This window comes from Toxoplasma gondii, chromosome VIIa, assembly GCF_000006565.2.
Source record: "Toxoplasma gondii ME49 chromosome VIIa, whole genome shotgun sequence".
Lineage (NCBI taxonomy): Eukaryota > Apicomplexa > Conoidasida > Eucoccidiorida > Sarcocystidae > Toxoplasma > Toxoplasma gondii.
Window position 1 is genome coordinate 3,423,039 of NC_031474.1, and position 21,249 is coordinate 3,444,287.

At 50.2% G+C, this 21,249-nt stretch overlaps 4 protein-coding genes and 1 non-coding gene across 5 annotated transcripts; 2 read left to right on the forward strand and 3 right to left on the reverse strand.

The window, feature by feature from the left end:
- Positions 1–600, reverse strand: TGME49_202330 (hypothetical protein; the record flags this gene model as incomplete). Its single annotated transcript, XM_002367477.1, has 1 exon — positions 1–600. One exon carries the CDS (start codon positions 598–600, stop codon positions 1–3), a length of 600 nt encoding a protein of 199 aa, XP_002367518.1.
- A 5,419-nt stretch (positions 601–6,019) lies between these two features.
- On the reverse strand, positions 6,020–6,092 carry TGME49_202320. The gene has a single exon. It is a non-coding gene; the product is annotated as a tRNA-Glu (tRNA).
- Positions 6,093–6,572: 480 nt separating this feature from the next.
- TGME49_202310 (O-sialoglycoprotein endopeptidase) lies at positions 6,573–10,817 on the forward strand. Its single transcript, XM_002367476.2, has 3 exons — positions 6,573–7,550; positions 7,996–8,973; positions 9,384–10,817. The coding sequence occupies exons 1-3, from the start codon at positions 7,056–7,058 to the stop codon at positions 9,651–9,653; spliced, it is 1,743 nt and encodes a 580-aa protein (XP_002367517.1). The 5' UTR covers positions 6,573–7,055; the 3' UTR covers positions 9,654–10,817.
- Positions 10,818–11,013: 196 nt separating this feature from the next.
- On the forward strand, positions 11,014–15,839 carry TGME49_202300 (inosine triphosphate pyrophosphatase, putative). Its single transcript, XM_018779201.1, has 7 exons — positions 11,014–11,714; positions 12,199–12,367; positions 12,548–12,608; positions 13,289–13,393; positions 13,991–14,034; positions 14,455–14,560; positions 14,799–15,839. Exons 1-7 carry the CDS (start codon positions 11,561–11,563, stop codon positions 14,826–14,828), a joined length of 669 nt encoding a protein of 222 aa, XP_018637407.1. The 5' UTR covers positions 11,014–11,560; the 3' UTR covers positions 14,829–15,839.
- Positions 15,611–18,698, reverse strand: TGME49_202290 (membrane protein, putative). Its single transcript, XM_002367474.2, has 2 exons — positions 17,279–18,698; positions 15,611–16,870 (listed from the first exon to the last, which is right to left on the reverse strand). The coding sequence occupies exons 1-2, from the start codon at positions 17,868–17,870 to the stop codon at positions 16,413–16,415; spliced, it is 1,050 nt and encodes a 349-aa protein (XP_002367515.2). The 5' UTR covers positions 17,871–18,698; the 3' UTR covers positions 15,611–16,412.
- Positions 18,699–21,249: the final 2,551 nt, after the last annotated feature.

The following is a 21,249-nucleotide window of genomic DNA, read 5'->3' on the forward strand; positions in this document are numbered from 1 at the left end:
TCAGCTTGGGGGTTTGTCGGAGGCAGCCGCCCCGCTGTTGCGCAAAGCGACACGTGATACAATGGCGCCAAGTTTCCCATCTAGTCGCTTCGCGAGACTGCTCGATACTGTTCGACCGGAAACCAATCTGTTCGAGTAGCACAGGTACCGCACGATGAGCTCACGCCGTCCTGTATCGTCTCCGTCTGATCGGACACTCAATATCGGCGTCGTGGGAGTGACGACATGCACCCGTTTGCCGGTACCAGTTTCACGGTCGCGCTCGGCAGAATCTGCAAGGTCATTGCTCAGCGCTTGTTGAGGTGGCGCGGCCCAATATCCGATTAAGCGAAAAAAACGACGTCGGCATTTGGTGGATCGGCACCCGACGTTTTCATTCAGCAGACTGCTTGCCCAGAGCCCTGGCGCCGGGAAATCCTGTCGAGCTGAGAGGTTGATCCCAATTTCGGTTGCCAAATCTTTGCGACTGTGGTGTGGCAACGCGATAGGCCTGTTGACTGACGAATGTCCCGAATATGGCAGATAGGTGAAGGTCCAGTAGTCGCGAGGTAGAAGGTAACGGAGGCCTATGACGGTCGTAGGTTTGTTGCTCGAGCGCATAAAGCCGGGAATAGCAGAAAACGTGCTTTCGCGTCTGCGCCATAGAGGGAAAGATATCGAAGGAATGGTCCTTCTTCTTTAGAATACGGTGTTGCCCCGGTAGCGAAACATATACTTATTTTCTTCGGTTTGTCAGCTAAAGGGTACAACGCGTTCCGGCGACACAAATCACCCTCGTATATGCATTCGACGGCCAGCGGCTTTTGGATGGGTAGGGGGAGACTTGCTGCTTCCTAGAATGAAGTTGTGAAGGCTTCCGCATGAGTAGCCGAGTCGCTGATATTATCCTCAGCTTCCCATAGACATAGCATTGCTCACGAGTCCCGCGTTGAGCAGACACAAAAGTTTCCCAGTCGTTTCTCGTGTGATGTCGGCAGAGCGCGTTGAGAGGCGGTAGAGCACTCCGCCTCAAGCAGGTCAGGTCGTGAGAGAGACAATCCGCAATCAATGGTTGCTATCTTGTGTAATCGTGGTTCACGCGGTTTACCCATAGCGTGATGATCACCTTCAAGAGAAGTACACGACAGAAGACGAACCGCTTGCCGGAATGGCATTGGTGCCGCATTTTTCCTTGTTCCTGATATGGCAGGTTTGAGTGAAATGTCCCTCCACCGGAGAACAGTGTAAAGAGGAAGTGCGTTAACTGGCGCCCGAACGGTGGAGCCGCCAGGACTCCACCTGCCTCAGTAGGGCCTCCTAAGCAGGGAGCAGATATTGCCGACCATGTTGGGCTGATATCAGATTCTTAAAACGCAGAATTCGAGCAAAAAGGACGTTCTTCGCTTTGATCTTTTGCCGGTATGTAACAACCCAGCTGCCACAGATCTTCGGCAGTCGGGTGTCTGTTCCGACCCCTGAGAAATGAAAAGGCCTACGTAAACTGGTGCGGTGGCTAACGTGTGGATAGTCGCTTGTTGCATGTTGATCATGCCGTGCCAGGGTGCGAGGCTAGCCGCTCACCACCAGGGTTGCACAGCCTCCGCTTTCATAACTGAGGTTGCTCTAATTCGTGCAACGGGCGAATCCAGCGAATCATTGTCTTCTCTAGGATCCCTTGTTCTCGAGAGGACAACTCAGCGAAAAATGTTGGGAAGTATCGCGTCACACGATGTCTTTACATGCGCCTAGACGTAAGCCCCGCTGCCTTAGAGCAATGTCCCCCTGGGCAGACATTGAATTGCGTCGACTGCGAACTCGCTTATTTGTTGGCAGTTCCTCTCGAAATAACGAAACGACAGGTGCATTTCGACAACCTCTCTATTCGGCGGTAGCTTCGAGACCATCTGAATAGAACCAATGATAGTGTTGCCACGTCGGCCTGGCTATCAGTGCTATGTGGACTATAACCCGGTATCATCATCATGTTGCAAGGGAAGAGAGAAAATAGGTGCTGCTCTGATGATTAACGGTTGCTTCGAAACAGACAGAGGTTCCCATGCGCGACTTGCTTGATGAACCCGTTACTCGGGTGGCCGATACCTGCCGAGTTCGTATCCTTCAGCAAGCCCGGTGGATTGGCGGTAGATCGTACCACGACGACAGCCGGTATTGTAGCCTTCTCAAGACAGCTCCACCTAGAAATACTACCTACAATTGTACGATGGCCCGTTGGTGTTTGACATGTCTGCGATCAATGGGGTCCCAATGAAAGCTTCCGACGCTCGGCAGCTACGAGGTGAGCACTCTCTTTGTATTTGAAAGGTGACATACTCTCGTAGGAGGAAGCGGCGATAAAGCACTGTGTATGTAAAAAGCACATTTGAAATCGTTCGCTTTGCCGGGTCTCGGGGCCGAGTCACTTGATAATTTTCTGCACCGCTGTGGTCGGGAAAATCCGTTCATAGTCTGGGCATTTTGCGGACGATCTTCACACGAAAAACACTACGTGAAAACATCGTCTCCCAATATCGTTTGTCCCGGTGCAGGGTGTACATGGAAGAAATGTCTCGTCATGTAGAGTGGATTTCCGCGTCCAAATACGAAACCACTACCGGTACCAACCTCCGGATATAGCCAGACGCTTTTTGTGCAGGGGCGGAGCTTGGCGACACGCGTTGTGCCTATTCGGTTGATCATTCACCTCACGCAAACCTGGAGGTTTCACCTCCCAGGAACTGGTTTACTAATGCGATACCGGTGTAGAGCCTGCTAGTCATGACCTGCTGGTTCTCCACAGTACAACACGACTGCGTAGGGACTCGAACGGAGACGCGTCTAGGCATGGTGGCTGCTACCTTATGGCATTCCGAGGGTCGAGACCAACGCAGTCCCTCAGGTTGAGTATGTCTCCGCCATGCAGAACCCTCACAGCAGTGGCGGCTTCCCAATCGGCTCTCCGCCTACTACGACTGCTGCAAAAACGGAATTTTTGCTTTTGATAACCTATCATGCAACGATGCGTGTTATTGGTTCGTGTCCTAACAATGGGTATACGCCAGTGACCAACAATCCGACGGTGATAGCGATAAAAAGGGTTGCCTGACATCTTGTACCACAACCACGGAGGGAATAAGTCTCTGAGGGATCCGCAAATAGATTCAAAGTCCTGCAGCCGTGGGAGGGTCAGCACGGAGAGCGGCGTTGATGTGCTTATTGCGATCATGTCTCTGAGGGGACCGGGACGATTTACGGGAGCAACAAGTGTATGCGATGGCAGCAAGGAACATGATTGCATGTATCAATCTTTTTTCTTGCGGGAACTCCGTCCAAGGTAGTGTGAACTCTGCCACTAGTATAAGCAGCAAAACAATACCAGGAGTAGATCTTTTGGGCAACAAACAGGGTGACAAAAGCTCAATCAGTGCATGGAGACATCGCGCGTGACGAATGTAGGGTCGACGCTGCAGTATTTCGATGTTCTACAGGCTTGAAATTCAACTGCGCAAGAGAGCGACCGTCGACCCTGACTCTTTTGGGGTGCGGTTTCCGGGTTCCTTTTTTCTTTACCATACGAAATTTGTCGCTGGGGTCGCCCACATGATAGGCTGCTCCCTCACGTGCTCCGCTCTGTTTGGAACAGGCATTCTGGAAGCTGTCTCTGTTCGAGCCTGAGGTGCTTCTCTCTCTTTTTCCTACTTGGTTGCCGCTCAGTTTTGTATGGCAGCCCGTCCAGCAACAACGAGAAGAAGCTTAGCTAACCCTTCAGATTTACCACTTTTTCCTCGCACACAAACAAGGGAAGAATAAGTCCAAGAGTAGCGGCCTACGTCGTGAAATATCGAGGTGGACGAGTTATATCACGAGAGATGCCGGTCATGCAACCAATGAGATTGCACTATTCCTTGCACCTGAGAATGTGCATCCATCTGGTAGTAGCAGAAAGAGTGTCCGGCTTCTCTGTCAGCGACTGAATTGAGCTATATCTTGGGACAACCAGTTGATATCATCCTGTTAATTGCGTCGGTCTGTGTCTGGAGCTTTATCTTTGAAGATACTGCTTGTAATCGGACTTGCCTAGAGAAGCTAGCTGTGTGGGACGAAGTGAGAGAGCAGCTGCTTCTGCCACGACTGGTTGCAGAGGGCCCATTCGGGTCTCCTAAGTCGACGGAGGGGACGTCCCTATGCAGATGCAGATCCCTATTCGGTTGAGGATCAAAGACACTTCGGCAATATTGCTCCCGTATGCGTCGTTAAGGGAGGGTTCCCTCGTCGTCACCATCGAGCCTACGGCGAATAACTACTTCACCAATTGTTAAATCGGCGGCAAAGAAGACTGTCGCCTTTCACGAGGGAAAAATTACCTGGTATAAGCCTCCTCGTGCATTTGTACATGTGATAGAGCGTGCGACAGAGTGCTCTGACGACATTTCGCAGGAATGTGGCTTTTTTCAGCGTCTCCACGTATATATTTAGGCCTTATGAATTTGCAACTGAGTCCATCGCCTGGTACTTGTTGTTAATCCTGGCATCGCTACATCGTACAACGTTATGCTTTCCTAAGTAAGATTGCAGATCTCGGTATCGATAAGTAGAAATTGCTCGGGTGCTTACTGATTTCATCAATAAGGGAAAAAGCCCACATAAATAACCCTTATGCTCCAGGAGTGAGAACCTGAGAGAAGGGGCCACGTGACTCGGAGATTGTCCAGACAGTTTGGCGGACACGTGAATAATCTAATGGATTCTTGCATCCTTTTCATGTCGCACGAATCGTCGGAATTTACTCATGAGGGATCTGCCGTTAACTGGAGGTGCAACTATATGGATTCCACCTTGACTGTGGAGCGACTGTCCGTGTAAAAGGCTGTCCTATTCCATCGCCTGGCGGGAACCGCCACTAACACCACCATCGCTCGGTGAGTGTTTGTCTGTGTGAGCAAAATTTGTTTTTCCCCGGCGGCAATTGTGGACTCCTATTGTTCACGACTTCCGCCACGTCTTTTCCAAAGGGATGAAACGCCTTACGTAATTGGTGTGTGGTTCCTCTAGCTGCGATTATAATAGCATAAACAGGAGAATTCAGGGAGTGTTTTTGGATTTGGCGGGGGCACCAGATTTTGGGAATCTCAGCCACATTCAGAATCACAACAAGTAGATAGCCTGACAGGGTGCTAGACTGGAACATAGCCTAGACGGTTTCGGTATGACCAACTGAACAGCAACGTCTTTAAGCGGCTGAACGCGGATCTCCTCTTTTGCTTCCTGTGAGCCCTTCCCCCCACTCTCCTGATTTCTTGTTGGAGCGGCACCAACGTACGTTGCTTTCCACAATGGTTGAAGGAGGCGGATTAGTGAGGACGATGGTATGTGCGCTAACTGATGGCACACGACCGCACACGTAGGCATGTCTATTGAAAAATTCATGCAACTGGAAATGTTTCGCGCGTTTCGTAGGGTTGCAGAAGCACGACGAATTCTTAGGGGAATTGCGGTGTGGCAACTGTTTGAGTTTGCACTGGTGACGCCAGGAGCGTTGCAGGAGTTCTATCACCTCCAATGGTAGGAAACGTGAACCGCCTCTCGCGGTAATCGCTTACAACCTACTCGTAGGGAGAGAAGAAACATATGATACGGACTTTCTGAACTGACCAGTAAAAGAAAAAGAACATCTCTTGATTTCTATTTTGAAGTTGCGGACGATTGTTGACGCGGCTCCATCACAGGCCGCAATGACTCGCCACCCGATTACCTCTTTCGAATCAGGCGGTCAGACTCAACTGCCATATCAAAATATAAAGCAGCAACGATTCTGGAGAGCAGAAAAGGGGCAGGCGCATCGTCACACACGTGCGGACTTGCTTGCTTTCGCTGGACGTCCACTTGCCGGAAGAATAACCAAATTGCGAGTTTTACTCAATAGCCTGCTCACATCGACAATCGTATTATACACGGCTCCACAGAGTGAGCCCGCTAGTGTTTTAAATCTTTAGTTAAAGGACGTAAAAAGCGACAGAACGACTCTTTCTACGTGGAAAAATCTTTCCCACGCCGGGACTCGAACCCGGGTCGCCCGGGTGAAAGCCGGGTATCCTAACCACCTAGACTACATGGGATGATGTTTAGCTTGACCGGCTTTCCATTAGCTTTATGGAGGCTGCTACTATGGACTGGCGAGGCGAAAGAACCAAATCACAACGTGTACTGTAGAATGGTGACATGGAAACGTCGAGAGGATCAGAGAACTCGATCCTCAAGAGAACAGATACATTAGAAGTCATATCTGCATGCACGTGGTAACATTTTTGCCAAGCATGCCGTGGCGGACGCGCCTCTGTCGTTGCCGCAAAATCACACCAGCGAATGATTTTTTTTCCTGATAAACGAGTGTTGTCTAATATGGGATCTATTAAAACTCAGTCAGACATGATAGCACCCATAGGTATATTTTGTAGAGTCCCAGAGGTCCTTAATCGTTTAAGATGCATGCTACTGAGACGCAAGGGCGGCACGCTGCATGCGTAAGGTAATTTGCTTGGGTAAAATCCCGCTTGCCTTCGGGTTGCGTCGCAGTAATTTTATGTGGGTCGGTTCTGACATACTCTCAACACCAATGAGCTGCTGCCGGATTACGATCAACGCTTATACACCTGACAGTGTTTTCGTCAGCGTTGGCGAAAAATAGTGGGTTTGTCTTCCAACCTAGTTATCGAAAGCGAACCGTTTACACATTTTCCCATTTTGTGGGTTTTTGCAGCAACTCTCGAGGACGGCGTGGTTTGGGCATTCTTTAATGGGCATGTTCCCTCTGCCCGTTAATATTGAGGATCGGTACCAGAAAGTATCGTAGCCGGTGCACTCAATTTTCCCCGTGGTGGTGGTACGTGTTATCCAACGCCGAGCACCTGGGGTCAGCTGAGTTGACTCGGCTTTTGCCTTTGACGCGAGCAACTCTTTGGGAGGCGACGTGAGGAACAAAGGAGGCACTGTAGAAGCTTGGCACCCAGGCTGGTGAAGCACTGGAGGGAGAACGAGCCTGGGATTGTGGCGAAAGGCTCTAACGATCACGGGAACTCAAGATGACTGCTCCAGGAGTTGTTGAACCCCTCCTGGAAAGGTGTTCCTCGCCACATTCAAGCGGTCGGTGTCTGCCGTCTGGCTCTTTGTTGTGCCTGGGAATTGAGAGCAGCGCAAACAAGGTCGGCGTCGGAATTGTTTCATCAGATGGCGATATCTTATCAAACCCTCGGGAGACCTTTATCACTCCCCCCGGCACGGGCTTCCTGCCTCGAGAAACGGCAGCACATCATCAAGGGAAAATTGTGGGACTAGTCAGAAGAGCCCTCACCGAGGCGCGTGTGGAGCCGAAGCAGCTGAGTTGCATCGCCTATACTTGCGGGCCAGGCATGGGTGGTCCACTGGCAGTCGGTGCCATCACAGCACGAACCTTGTCACTGCTCTGGAATATTCCTCTAGTGGCTGTAAACCACTGCGTGGCACATATCGAGATGGGCCGACTGGTAACGGGTTGCGCGAACCCTGTCGTCCTGTATGTTAGCGGAGGGAACACACAGGTGAGTACTGCAAGGTGGGAGCCACCATTTAAGGAGTGATCTCGGGACTGACTTATTTGAACCTATAGAATGTTTGCGTGTCCTAGCCTAGAGAAAGGTATAGGCTACTGAGATAAAGGCCCAGCTCAGTCGTATCCATATTTTTTGCTGCCTAGGGGATTCCAGACACTAAGCATTGTTCCATAGAGGTTTGCGATGTCGCATTTTTGGCCATTTCCTTCAAGACGAAGCATTCTGTAAATCAATATATCGCCCGTAGCCTTGTCGAATTCCTCGTTCGTTGTGCATAGTATTGAGGACGTCGATAGAGGGCAAGGATCATTTTCAGCCTCAGTCCATCCAGACAGATTCCGCCTCGATTTCGAACGGATGTTGCTGCAGCTTCCGCTGAAATTTGGTTCAGAATGCGTTGTGTTTTCCTCTAGATTCGGCTGTACATTCTCAGGTGATCGGCTATGCAGACGGGCGCTACCGTATACTCGGAGAGACCTTAGACGTTGCAGTAGGCAACTGCATCGACCGTCTTGCGCGTCTTCTTCACCTGCCCAATGATCCTGCTCCGGGGTACCAGGTAGAGCAACTAGCTCGTAGGTTCCTTGAGACTAAGAGGAAAAGGTCCTCTTTCACAGATTCTTTGAAAACGCCTGGCGGCGGATCTCAGATAGAGGAACCTGCACAGGGACGAATAGAACGAACTCAAGAAGATCATACAGAAATGTTGCTGCCCCTTCCCTATACTGTAAAAGGCATGGATCTTTCCTTTAGTGGCATTCTTACTCGACTGGAAGACATCGCAGGAACGATGAGACGATACGAGAAATTCCGGAACGAAATGCGCCAGGATTGTGAACCAGAGGTAGATTGCATCTTATCGTCAAAGCATGCCAAACAAGAATCGCGGGGACCGGCGCTCGTCGGGACACATGAACCTAAACAGTCACATGAGCTCTCTCATTATGGTGAGCAGAAAAGTCAAGCAGGATGCTGTAGTGTGGAGGCTGATACAGGTGGACCTACGGGACGGCCACCGCCTTCAGCTGACGCGAATGCCGGAACCGCTGGAACCAGCGACGACTGTTTCGAGGGACCAGCATCCTCATGCAAACAACGGGGGTCAGACGGGAAGGCAGCAGAGAAACAGCAACGTCGAAGAGGATGCAGTGGAAGGAAGGAGGAATCCGAGTTGAGAGCATACCCCCAGGGGCTTCAGGGGATCCAGGGGATGAAGAAACTGAGGGAAGGTAGCTGTGCAGCGAAAGGAAATAGTAAAAGACAGTGTCAAAGTGTAGACATGTTCGAGGGTTTGCCTACATGCCTGTTGACGCCCGAAAGCCTCTGCTTCAGCGCACAGGAAATTATTTTTGCGATGTTGACCGAAGTTACGGAGCGCGCTATGGCTCTCCACTACGCTGACCAAGTTTTGGTAAGGAAAGACGACGAAAATCGAAACTAAGTGAAGGATGCATGCAAGGGGATGTAGCAGGCCTCGAAGCAGGAGTTCGCTGCAGTGAGACTCATTGTTTTTGCTTCATAAAGGATGATGTGATAGTGTCTGGAGCAGTTTCAAGATTCCTAACACACTCTTTCACTGACGGGGCACAACCGTATGGATGGTACAAACCGCAGCTGCCCACAAATCTCAGTTGCTAACTTTTCTTTTATCGATCTTTTTGCCGTATCACCTAGGGTGAGGGGTATTTCTTCTCTTCCCAAGAGTGGCTGCCTGTCTCCCTGTTGGGCTTTCCGCCAAAGCGTCATTGCAAGCCACTCCAGTTCTCGCAGTTTTAAAGACGCACCAAACGCTTCCATCTTGATTGCCTTGTATCACTTCAGGTTGTCGGCGGCGTCGGCTGCAATTTGCGCCTGCAAGAAATGCTAAAAGAGATGGCGATGAGACGCGGTGCTTCGATGGGCGGCATGGATGACCGTTACTGCATCGACAACGGAGCAATGGTCGCGTATCTTGGCTGCCTGATGGCCTCTAAGGGTCAGTTTGTCGATGTCAGCAAAGCGCACTACCGCCAGCGCTTCCGTACTGACGAAGTGCCCGTTTTGTGGCGGGAGAACGATAACTCGCACGAGCTTGCCGAGATGCAAGGTTAACGCGCAAGAGCGTAACAGACCCGATCACTTTTTCTGACCGGTGATGACATGATGGTGCTGAAATGCCAAACTGGATCAAGCTCCGTCTGAGGAGGCTCTCTACTTCTCTCCGTTAGCTTCGCGTCTATAAATGTGCGCAGTTACACGGGTATTCATGACACTACATCGCAATGTTTTATTGGTTGCGAGTAACTAGTATGACGAGTACGACTTTGCTTGCTAGGGTCCCAACTCGGTTTTCGTGGAGCATGAACACGATTTTTAAAAATGAAGGTTATTGTCGCTTCAAGGACGACCGGACACCGCTGGTGCCGGAACCTGAAGCAACAATAAGGCGCCTGGCCTGCGATGGGCAAGAAGCGAACGATTGAATGATTCTGGGTTTTCAGTAATGAACGCGACAGCTAACAAGGGCGTGTGGCCTTCCGTGTTTGACCCCCAAAATGTAACTATAGAGAAAACAGATGACTCCAAAACTGCACTTCAGACATACATTTCATGCCCTGAGGCAGTACATCCGACAAACTGGATGATTTAGTTGGGACATTGAGTTCTTTCGCGGCTCTTATAGGGGTTATAGAAGTTCGTCTGAAGTTTTTTCCATTTCTAGGCTGTGCTTTTGTTGCCGCAAGCATCGAATGCATTGAGGTGGCTGATGCAACATTAAACAAAGGGCTCTCTTTGCTCTGTACTCGGGTCCCATTCAAGGGAAGACGAGGAACTTGAAGGATTGGTCCGACTAGCCGGATCTCTTTGGGTGGGATAGCAAAGATGGTATCTTCGAAAAACAACAGCGAAATGGCTTCTTGTATAGTGTGTATACTCGCAAATTCTTCAAAAAAGCATCTTCTGACTCACCGAAAGTCTTTTTCCGTGATGCGGTACAATGCCTCCTCCTGCGGCGACCCCCTTCCGCTGTTGTCTCATTTGTTTCTTAGTTGGAAATACATGAGCATTCACTTTGTATGAACTAGAATGCAAAAGTCCGAGAAAAACAATATCCGGCCACCGGTAGTTATACCCGTTTTTCGGCGGTCCTTTGGTATATCTACAAGCGACTTGAAGCATAACACAGAACTGAAGTCACACCACCACTGTAAAGTGGCTTACAGCCTGTAGTCAGTGGCGCGATATGTAATGACTGTGCAAGTGTTGTGCCATAAACAGTGCTGTATTTTTTAAGCTTTGAAGAAACGTAAGTTTCCATTGTCCTGACGAGGCGAGCGCACAACGGACCGCCAGTCCCGGTGCCACCCTGCAACGCATGCATAAAAGGAATTGAGTGCATCGACGATGATTACAGCGATACGGGGACTTCCTGTGGTGTGACACGGTCGTCCCCGTTTTAGTAGCGTAACAAATAAGCTTAATGCAGTGACGGGTACCAAAGCAGCAGTGAAAAGAGCTCGAAATATGCCGGCAACGTCTCACACAAGGCGGACATTGACAGCCTGATTCGCCAGCGCGTGATGTCTGTCGACTGCTACAGTCGCAGAAGTCAATGAGCAAGCTTTCATTGCTCCACCATTGTGCAACTGCTGAATAAAAATAGTTGTCTACGCGTTTTGAGTTTTTGTACAAATGATAACTTTTGGAGTGTGTGCTGTTCAGCGGACTGCGCAGATACTGAAACATTTGCGTGAGTGTGCTTCTCCCAAAGAGACCACGAAGCAGGGTCGTTGTCAATAGAAAAACGGCAGCTCACCGGTTTGCTGTTTCTTTCGTTCGCTGGCTAAGCGTTTACGAGAACAAGCTTTCATGTCTGCACTTCTGGACCGCACCAAGTTTCTTTCCCTGTGTTGCTTGTGAATACATGTCCAGCTGGTTTGGCCGCGGCCCCTTTCCCTCTGGCCAGCATTTGTGTGGACCAACAAGCGTGTTTTTCCTCATCCCGCTCTGTCTACGTGATGGCGGAAAACGGAGGAGTGGGTCTCGCTGGTACAGCGCCTGATGACTCGCGACCCCTCATTTTTTTCTGCACTGGCAATGCCAACAAGCTGGCGGAGGTCCAGCAAATCTTAGCGGATCAAGATGTTCGTCTTGTTGCGGCAAATGTTGACTGTACGTACATGGAAAGACACACATATTGCTAATTTCAATTACTGTGGGTCATCTGTTGCCAAACACCGAATGCGAGGCTTCACGCATGCACCAGGTTCCCATGTTCCTCTGTAGCAGATTCATACTGAAATGCATGCTCACTCCACCACTTAACGGTGCCTACCGTGTGCGGTCTCTCGCGCCACAAATTGCAGCTTCGCGGGGAACTGTATTCCTGCTCCCGAATACTGGCAATCTGCCATGCGCCGATGACAGCGTTTCGTCCTTCTGCCATCGGCGGCAATTCTGCAGCTTCGTCGCTCCGTGAATCCGTCTACAACGCGTGTGCACCTGGTCGGCTGTATCTGTATCATTCAGCGTATTCGTATACGACCATAGAAGCCGATTATGTTTTATCTGCCTAATGCGTGTTTCGCTGCTTGGCGAATGTTGCTGTTTCATACTTGTGGGTTGCTCACCCGCCTGTTGCTGCCCGTTTCTTCAGTGCCCGAGCTTCAAGGCGCATCGCCTGCGGAGATCGCAGAGGCCAAATGTCGATCGGCTGTGCGCCAGTTGCACCTTTCCGAGGCTGAACTTTCGCGGAACGCACTCGTGATGGTTGAAGACACTTGTCTGTGCTTCAACGCCCTCAAGGGTTTACCAGGGCCATACGTGTAGGACCTCCACGAAAACTAACGATAGCGCCATGCCATAGCAGCGTGAACACAGGAGATTATACTTGAGCGAACCTTAGGGTCATGTGACAGGACAGACCTGTCTCAAGACGAGTCACATATGGCGTCGTCCAGAAAGCTCTTTCCGTTCGTTCCTGTGCTCTCTCTTATTTCCGCCAGGAAATGGTTTCTGCAGAAACTTGGACCAGATGGCCTTCCTAACCTCCTAGCGGCGTATGAGGTGAGACTGCTGCAACACCGCCGTGAAGTTTTATGCTGTCGTACTTAAGGTTCAATACACGGCCAAGAGACATTTCTGAAGTTACGAGTGTATACCACATGCACTGCTGTCGCTTCAGTGCATTCTGTCTCGTGTTGACATTTTCGTATCGGGCTCGTGTTAGTTGCGACGACGATTGCATTCCAAAGAGAGACAAAGTGTGACCCTCATTGGAGCTGAGTGCCTGCTCATATTTATAGAATATACTTAAACTTCCCACTGCGAGGTAGTTTACCTCGGTTTTGCCGGTATCGGCCATTCAGGCGATTTTCCATCATTGAGACGATACTAAGGTAATCACAGCTGCAGGCAGAGGACGGAATGCTGTCTCTATGCCCCCTTTCCGAGCTTTGGGATCCTGTGGCGCTGGCTGTGAGCGTCAAACAGAGTGGAGCCGACGATGACACACTAGGTGAAGCTCCATATTTCTGTCAAAGTGTTATGCAGCCAGTAGCTGTCACCGGTGGCAGCAGTCAGAAAAAGGGAAGCCATGACGTTCCTCCCTGGAAGTGTAAGAGCATGAGTTGCGATCCCAAAGGTGGTGGTGGGCAGATATTTTTCAAAGGAACTTGGTACACTTCGTTCCTGCGTGGCACCATTGAATGCTGTGTCTTTTGTTGTGGGTGTTTCTGCTTTTTCAGGATAAGAGCGGCTATGCGTTGTGCACACTGTGTGTCGCAGAGATTGGCCGAGTTACAGAGGAAGGCGGCGAACCAACTTTCCACACGCTTGAAGGCCGCACAGACGTGAGTCCTGTCGTCGGTTGAAGGAAGCAGAAAATTATCAGTCTCCCCTGTGTTTCTCTGCTTAGTGGTTTTGCATCCGAGATCAGACTTTTAACTGGAAGGCAGAGACAGAGGTGCCGCTGTGTGAGGACGGCAATTAGAAACGAGTGGCTGAAGTGGCGTCCTGATTTTTCCCCGTAGCTATATACGATGCATACGAGCGTGCAAGACGGAACTATAGATGCGTGCGTAGTTGTGCAGTGGTGGACATGTGTGTAAGTTCGTACATTTTTTGATTTCATCGTCTTTGGCTCTTCTCTTTCTCTTCACTGGTGTCTTCGGTTGGATCCCAGGCTTGACGACTCGCCGTACGTTATGGTTTGCGGGACACAAACACCTCTGGCAGGGTGAATTTTCCGATTTGCCAATACAGTTTCGGAAGCATGGACGAAACGTCTTTCTGGACCGAGGCTTCTATGGGTCCAATTTGAAAGGGGTTGGTTTCTGTGGTGACAGGCAGCTTACGCTTCTTGACATGATGTTAAGTGACACTGTAATGTATATGCATTTACATTCGTGCGCTGCAAGAAATGTGTCTCGTGTTGATTTGTGGAGCAGGGCATTATTGTGCCGGAACCACGAGGACCGCGCACTTTCGGCTGGTAAGCCGGAGGAAAGAAATCGCCATGCAAGGGAAGGGGTGTCCTATTACAAGCTGTTCGAGATTGGAGAGACAGTAGTGGTCCAGTCCGCAGAACACGTAGCAAAAATTGTCGCTTATCACGGCACAGCTTCTTAAATTGTAATAGTCGCAGCGCTAGAGGAGAAACAGCGGACGTTCACGCGTTTCTGCGCTAGAGTCGTTCGTGGCCATGCTGCATACCTGATAAATGTGGGCACGTTTTGATAGCGTAGCAGGGGAGGGGAATTCTTCCGGGTGCACATGCCACAAAATCAACTGATTCCTGGGCACCATATCGCCGGCTGAAATCATATCTCTACTCGTACAATCATGCTGATGAAGCACTTAAAGGAGAAGCCGCCACATCTAATGGCTGCTGTTCGACCGGCATGATCTGCAGGGATCCAATCTTTCAGCCTCATGGTTTCAAGTTGACCTACGCAGAAATGGATAAGGCTGTGAAGAATTCTATATCACATCGATACAAGGCAATGGAGGCACTTAAGGTAAGGCCACCGTTTTGACGATTTTCTCGGGGGAGGCTTGGTCTTACGGTGAGCATTGCTCATCGTCTGTTGCGGTGGAAGAGACGTGCGAAGTCCTGCGGGGGCTTTTTGCAAATATCGTAATCGTTCTTTGAGTAACGTGCAGGCCGACCTATTAAGCGTATGTGACGGTGTAGTAATGCGGAATGCAGGTATGGATATTGCACTGGTAATGCGTCGTTTATCCATTTGTTTCCAGAACTTTTTGTCGCGTACGATGCGGCGCTGACAGACTCCGCGGCGCACATCATCGGCCACTTCCTCCCCCCAACCCCGTAAAATTCGGGATACCGAGTGCTCGGAATGACAATTTGCCTACGCACGAATTCCACAGGCGCCCGCATGCACGTTACTAGAAGGGACATACTCTTGACAGACAACGGAATCGAACCGCTGCGTCCCTATGGTCCAAGTGACGCAATTTTGTGAGAAGGCCAGCTTGTATCTTGATTGCTTCCACCGACGGTAAAGGTGCCAATGGACAGAGGAGCAGCCGCATTTTTCGTAGAACCTCCCTCTCCGTTTCCACGTTGTCACTGTGTCATGTTCACCGAGCGGAGCTGGGTCGTGGGCGCTTTTGAGAACAAAGTGTCAATCTCCATGATTTCTGCGGAGTTCCACCACTTTTTGTTCAGGTGCTGACACATACTGGTGCTTTTTGTGTGGTTCCGGTCCCACTGCATGAGCCTGAGGAACCTCGACATAGCGCGTCCCGCGTGATCATGCATGCTTTCGTCCACGTGGTGGCTTGGGCATTAACTTATACCGGGAGCATGTTTTAGCCGGGTCATTGAACATGACAAGTTTACTTCTTCGCAGCACCACACATCATGACAGAGCTGCAGTTTGTGCTTTTCCGCAAAGGAACGTCAAAATATCTTGCTGTATGCACACGATTTACCTGCGATGTAATTGGTGGGAGGAATTTCTTCCGCAAACTCTTGTATTCCCTTAATCGCGTTTGTAGCAACTGTTCAATGGGAGAGAGCTGCGGGTTGCCGAGCTTCTTGATACACGTATATCCTTTCTGCTCTTCACGTATGCGACACTAAATTCAGACGTCTAGCAAACGCATGACGAGTGCATAACAATCCCACTGCACCATTAGCAGTGAGCGTCTTCCGTCAAGAGCCACACGAGAGAAATGCCAAAGCAAAACCGTATCACGAGATTCCAAGTAGACAAGGTTGAAAACCGCAGATTTCTCAACAACATGGGCATGCTAGAAGGACACATTTGAACACAACGAACGAAGCGTTTCAAACAACGAGCAGCAACCAGCAAGCCAGCCACGGCAGTTTCTGAATCATTGACCCCTGATGCGAAGAGTGACTGTTCACCGGAAGCATGCATCGCCTTGCCATTGGTGTTGGCGTCTACATTCTTCACGCATTGATATCCCCTGGAGCGGCTTCTAGCCCGCAGAGCCCCTACTGCTTTGGAAAACTAACACCAAGAACGGGTCTGAAAAGCTGCATCCCTCCTCCCCCCTTATAGTACCAGAAGCACAGCACCTGTACTCTCCCAATTGACGTCCGGAAATTGCTGAATTCAAACTCAATATATCGAAACGACACGTTTTGTTGTTTATCACTCAGGGCGTCGATAAAAAGGGCGGGCGACATTCTTCTCGATGCATACAACATTGCCTTTCTGCGTCTGCTCCTTCCTTGTCATAGTCTATGCTTGAGAAAAAGGGTCTCTGGCGCCCCCTGCTAGCTTAAGATTCTACCTTGCCACACCAACCATACATTGCCGCCACTTCTCTCCTTACAGACATCCATTTTCGGCTCTCGGATAAACATTCTGCACGCTACTTACTCCAGGGGGTGAGTGGCCGGATGACTTTCAAAAGCACGTTATCTCCTGGGTGCTGAGGCTGGTAAAACATTGCCTCGAAATTGCTTGACTCTTTGACGTAGTAGAAGAGAATGCCGAGTGTCAATAGGGCTACACACCAGCCGACGACGTACATCAGGACGTACCGATACAAGTCACTACTTTCATCGGAGGATACGAGAAAGTCATCCGCTAAAGCATTTTCTCCCTCTTGTCCCAAGCAGGGTGACAGAGCGTTCGTTGTCCAGTCGACTGCTTGACCATTGCCGAAGCTGCTGAACCTTTGTTTGAACGCACGACAGACCTCTATAGTCTTGAAAGAGCAACCCCGTCCGTCGACTGTTTTCGGAGTAAACATGAAGAAGTGGCTTGCCTGTAGGTAGTCACCGTCGTTGCAGGAAGCCACCTTGTTCTCCATATTTGCTGCCTCTTCTGGAAAAACAGGACGAAACGGACAGACACCACAAGAGATATGTCACGAAAAATTACACAATGACCGAACAGTGATTACTGTCATGTCTGACTTCCGTCTATTTGCCTCTGGGTGGCATTTACCTTGCCCGACTCTAGACAGGCACAACGGCCGTTACTTCGTGGACGCCAGTGGTCCACACCATCCAAAGCATGCTCCAACTGTAATTCAAGAAAGTAGATATTCGGTTCCAGGAAGTTCGGGTACAACTGCTCGGGATTGCAATCAGCAACAGTATGACACGCATGCGGCTTTCTTGGCCTGTGTATCCTTGTCTTTCTAGACATGAATTCCTTTAGGGAGGCACACATGCCGGCACGAATGCATTTGGGTCAGCCGGTCACACAGCTGCTGTTGCGGTTTCTTACGTGTTGAGAGGCACGGTACGTCGGCGCGATACCAGAGACGACAGTTCACGACGGCGACAATGCCTTTTTCAGACCATCTGCGCGAACACCAGCTTTTCGGATCAGCGAAGATCCATGTGATGTTTACTATATTGATTACAAACCAACCAACACCACAGACAGCGACCAGCCAGGGGACCCATTTAACTAGGCAACCAAGGCGGTCAGCCCACTTTCCGATACTCATGAAATCACTAAGAGAGTAGTTGCTGAACATATTGGTCAATCGAGCCATCATAAGAGCGCAAAGACCCATAATTCCCGTCACTCCCATCATCGCTACGAAGTTTGTATTAATAAGGCTGATGGCTTGACGACCACAGCGGTAGTTAATGAAGAAGCTCCTGCTGGAAATTAAGGAGAGGAGAATGAAGGTTAGCATGTTGCCGACGAGAACCAAAACTGTGATGAGGTTGTACAAAAATGTTGAGCGCCATACGTAGCGACGCCGAACCCACGAGAAGCTCGTTCGTCGCAAGCAAACACATAGACAACACCATGCTGATTCGCAAGGGGTGTTGTCGGTATACGAGGGGCGGCGGTCGGGCGGCATGGGCGACAACCAAGAGAGAGCGTACTCACGAAGCACAGGAAACAAAGTTGCGGCGATGGTCGATAGAAAGGAATGTATATGAAAGCACCGAGAGAACCCCTAGTGGGGGAAAGGACGCGACGCACTCCTGGACGAACGCCGCAGAAGTGGTGATTTCAGCAAGAGAGTGTCGAACAGGCGAGGAAAGAACCAGACTTTCGGCAATACAGAAGATGCAATGTCTCAGGGGGTATGAAACACTGTAAAAAGGAATGCGAACATTCACGAAATGGAGGATTGTCTCGATTCGGCCATTGGAGTACGAAACTACTGAAGGAATTGCCTTGGGGGTGTCTTCTGCTTTCCTGTAACCGACCCGGAGACCTAGAGGAGACACGGCCACGGCCTTACACTTGCTCCACAGCATCTGACGCATCAAACGTGGAAAATGAACACATTATGCGTACCCTCCAGATTTTACGAAAGGTTCAATGCTGCACTAACAACGACACAGTTGGGTGTCCAGGAAAGCCTGTGGGTCAGCTGCGACAATGCCCAGCCGACATGGCTGTGGCGGGGGGGAGCGGCGTTGGAAAGATGACCGCAGTATATCTTAGTCTAAGAACCCGTATCCTGTGAGATATCACTGAGACTGAATATCAACAGTTTCTACCTCAATATAGAAAGACTCATACGTAACCGCACTGCTGCTCCAACAGCTGCCTGCCGGCAGCTTGAAGTCCCACCTCGTGACCTGGGCCAGTGCCTTGACAGGACGTGCTTCAAAATCCACGGAAACCCCTCAACACAGAGCAGGTGGGAAACGATTCGGGAATATACAGCTATATGTTTTTACTAAAGGCTGTTCCACTGACGGAACTCTAGCGGAGACTCAACTAGTCACAGCTCACCCCCCCGATGACGGCTGCCGTCTTGCATGCGGGTTGCTAGGGCGGCCGATGCTCTGCAGCACGACACTGCACACACGCAACTATAGCGGACGCGTAACGTTGCCCGTCAGATTTTCTACTGGCAGCACCCTGTTGTCTCATAGCCAACGAGGAATCTCCGTCTGATGATGAAGACATTACCTTCCATCCGTGTCACTAGATACCGGTCGTGCCCGGTACAGAGGACATGGGTGCGAACTTTAACGTGTCCCCAAATGACACTCAACCCCTAGAACTTGTCAGCTGCTCCATGGCTGGCTGAGAGCACTGATGAGTGCTCAGGTGCGAAGCTCGTCAATGAGACCACCATGTGATGAGTTCACACTTGTGTAAAGCCACGGGGTGCATAGGCCATACTGCAAGGTATTTCAGGAGGATCTCCTGCCACTTCTAAAAGAACACATTAGACACACCCGACACATCGTTGGATTTCCCTACCAGCTCCCGCATTACCGACTGCCTACACTGGTAGGATACCAATTAGTTGCCACGTTTCGATCGTCTAATCGAAACGTGTGGCCCGTGACAACCTTATGACTACAACGTCATACAGCGATTATGATGATATCCGTATAATTCCTTGCCAGTCTTCGTGCCCTGCTGAACACACGTAAAGTTAGTTACCATAGCGCCGTGGATTCAGGTAAAGTATGTGGCTTATATATGTTGAGGTCTAACGAATGAGATCGGCCAGAGCGCACTCACTCTTAGAGCGAAATATACGCATATCTGCGAAACTTTGGAGCATGCATTTTCATTACACAGGCTCCGCCCCATAAGTCCAAAACATATTCGGTCCTGCGGCGGTCCCGTAGAAGCCGATCCGAGTGCGAACAAGCGATAGAAACGGGCAGCCACGCCGCGCGAACGATGGTTCTTTACTCTCAGTGAACAGAATCAAGACAGCCGAATACAGAAATGAAAGGAATAGACAAGCAGACGTACGTTTATAGTACTTTGTCCACGCTGCTCCTGTCCATCATCGGGCGACCACCGCCGCGAGTTGAATAACCTAGTGTCCGATAACGAGTGACCCGTGATGGGAGGCACGGTTGAACACTATCTGTTGATGGCTATGTAACCACCACAGAAGCCAAGGAAAACATTAGCTCATTAGCCGGAAGACGGAAGCTGACAACGCCCACCGATCGATTGATAATTTGCTCTCAACACTGACCTGCAGGAGAGCGAGGGTTCTTGAGTTTCTTTGCTGATAGAGAATGACCGAGAGGCAGTATACGCTGCAGCAACGTACGATGGTGGGCCAAGCGACTGAAGGTGTCGCCATAAAATCCACTTTGACAGCGCTGTGATTTCATTGATTCTACTTCCAGAAAAACCCTGAAAAAAGCCGTTGGTCGCTTCTTCGCGTCTGTCTCTGCTCTCACGAAAAACATGACCCAACGAACAGCAACTTTGCCCTGAGCTGCCTTGTCCAAAATAGCAACAGGAATACAGTTCCGAGCAGCATTTGTGAAGGGGCTGGCTACCCTGTCAGCCAAACAGGCTAATTCATGTTCCACAACAAAGATAGTGGCTTTCATTCTGCTATGGGATCGCATCCAGTGCTGCTCACACGAAGAAAACAACATCAGCAAGCCCCAGCATTGTTGACGGAGAGTGGGTGCTCCACGTGACCCCCTCTCCGGGTCTCGATCTCAGAATGCTGACTACGCGTATTGTGCTGTGCTCAAGAAAGCACACAAACGTGCGAACGGGTTTTCTTTGGAGATGACGTGACTATGGCTGTATGTACAGCGGGCGTTCGTACTCAGACCACCGGCTCGAGTGCGCGGGCAGAAGAGACACACCTCTAAGAGGGAAGCTTTGTACATCCTTATAAGGAATTTCGATACATATATCTTTGAAGAGCAGAAACATTGACAACATGACGGGACAGCTCTGGTGTTGTATGCTTGTTATGTCAGCGCTCTGCTTACCAGCTAGGTCACAGGTAGACTTTAGTATCGTTGCTGGAGAGGGAAATATGATAACTGGCTTTGCAGGACCATCAGGTAATTAAAAGCTTGTGCCAATCTGTGTGTCGTAGCTTCAGTGCGCCACTGATTAACAGGCCGCCACGGGGCCGCGGGAGCTACGGTCGGCGACAACCCCTATATTTTTGGAGGCTGCAATGTTGACGGTGGGACAGTTCGATCCCCTTATCTGGACCTCTCAGGAAACGCCTTCCCGCTTATGATGACTTCAGGACGATGCTTTGACGACCTCTATATGTTTCGTCCAACAACTAACTCCTGGTCATCGTTACCAGGCCGAGGTGACACGCCATCTGCTCGGGCCGGGGCGTCTCTGGTGCACCTGCGAAACTACCTGGTGTTGTTCGGTGGCACGAACAACGATGGCACATTCAACGACGTGTATAGATACGGTAGAGAAAACAACGTATGACCAAGACACGTCAGCGACACCACTTCGAACAGATCTTAGCT

What these genes read in the sequence shown, in the direction of transcription:
- TGME49_202310 (XM_002367476.2), top strand. Translation starts at nt 7,056, where the DNA reads ATGACTGCTCCAGGAGTTGTTGAACCCCTCCTGGAAAGGTGTTCCTCG. An exon ending in TTAGCGGAGGGAACACACAG is followed by an intron (nt 7,551 to 7,995) that starts GTGAGTACTGCA and finishes GTACATTCTCAG; the next exon opens with GTGATCGGCTATGCAGACGG. An exon ending in ACTACGCTGACCAAGTTTTG is followed by an intron (nt 8,974 to 9,383) that starts GTAAGGAAAGAC and finishes GTATCACTTCAG; the next exon opens with GTTGTCGGCGGCGTCGGCTG.
- TGME49_202300 (XM_018779201.1), top strand. Translation starts at nt 11,561, where the DNA reads ATGGCGGAAAACGGAGGAGTGGGTCTCGCTGGTACAGCGCCTGATGAC. An exon ending in CGCTTGAAGGCCGCACAGAC is followed by an intron (nt 13,394 to 13,990) that starts GTGAGTCCTGTC and finishes TTTGTGGAGCAG; the next exon opens with GGCATTATTGTGCCGGAACC. An exon ending in AGGCAATGGAGGCACTTAAG is followed by an intron (nt 14,561 to 14,798) that starts GTAAGGCCACCG and finishes ATTTGTTTCCAG; the next exon opens with AACTTTTTGTCGCGTACGAT.
- TGME49_202290 (XM_002367474.2), bottom strand. Translation starts at nt 17,870, where the DNA reads ATGCCGCCCGACCGCCGCCCCTCGTATACCGACAACACCCCTTGCGAA. An exon ending in CGTACCGTGCCTCTCAACAC is followed by an intron (nt 16,871 to 17,278) that starts GTAAGAAACCGC and finishes CTGTTTTTCCAG; the next exon opens with AAGAGGCAGCAAATATGGAG.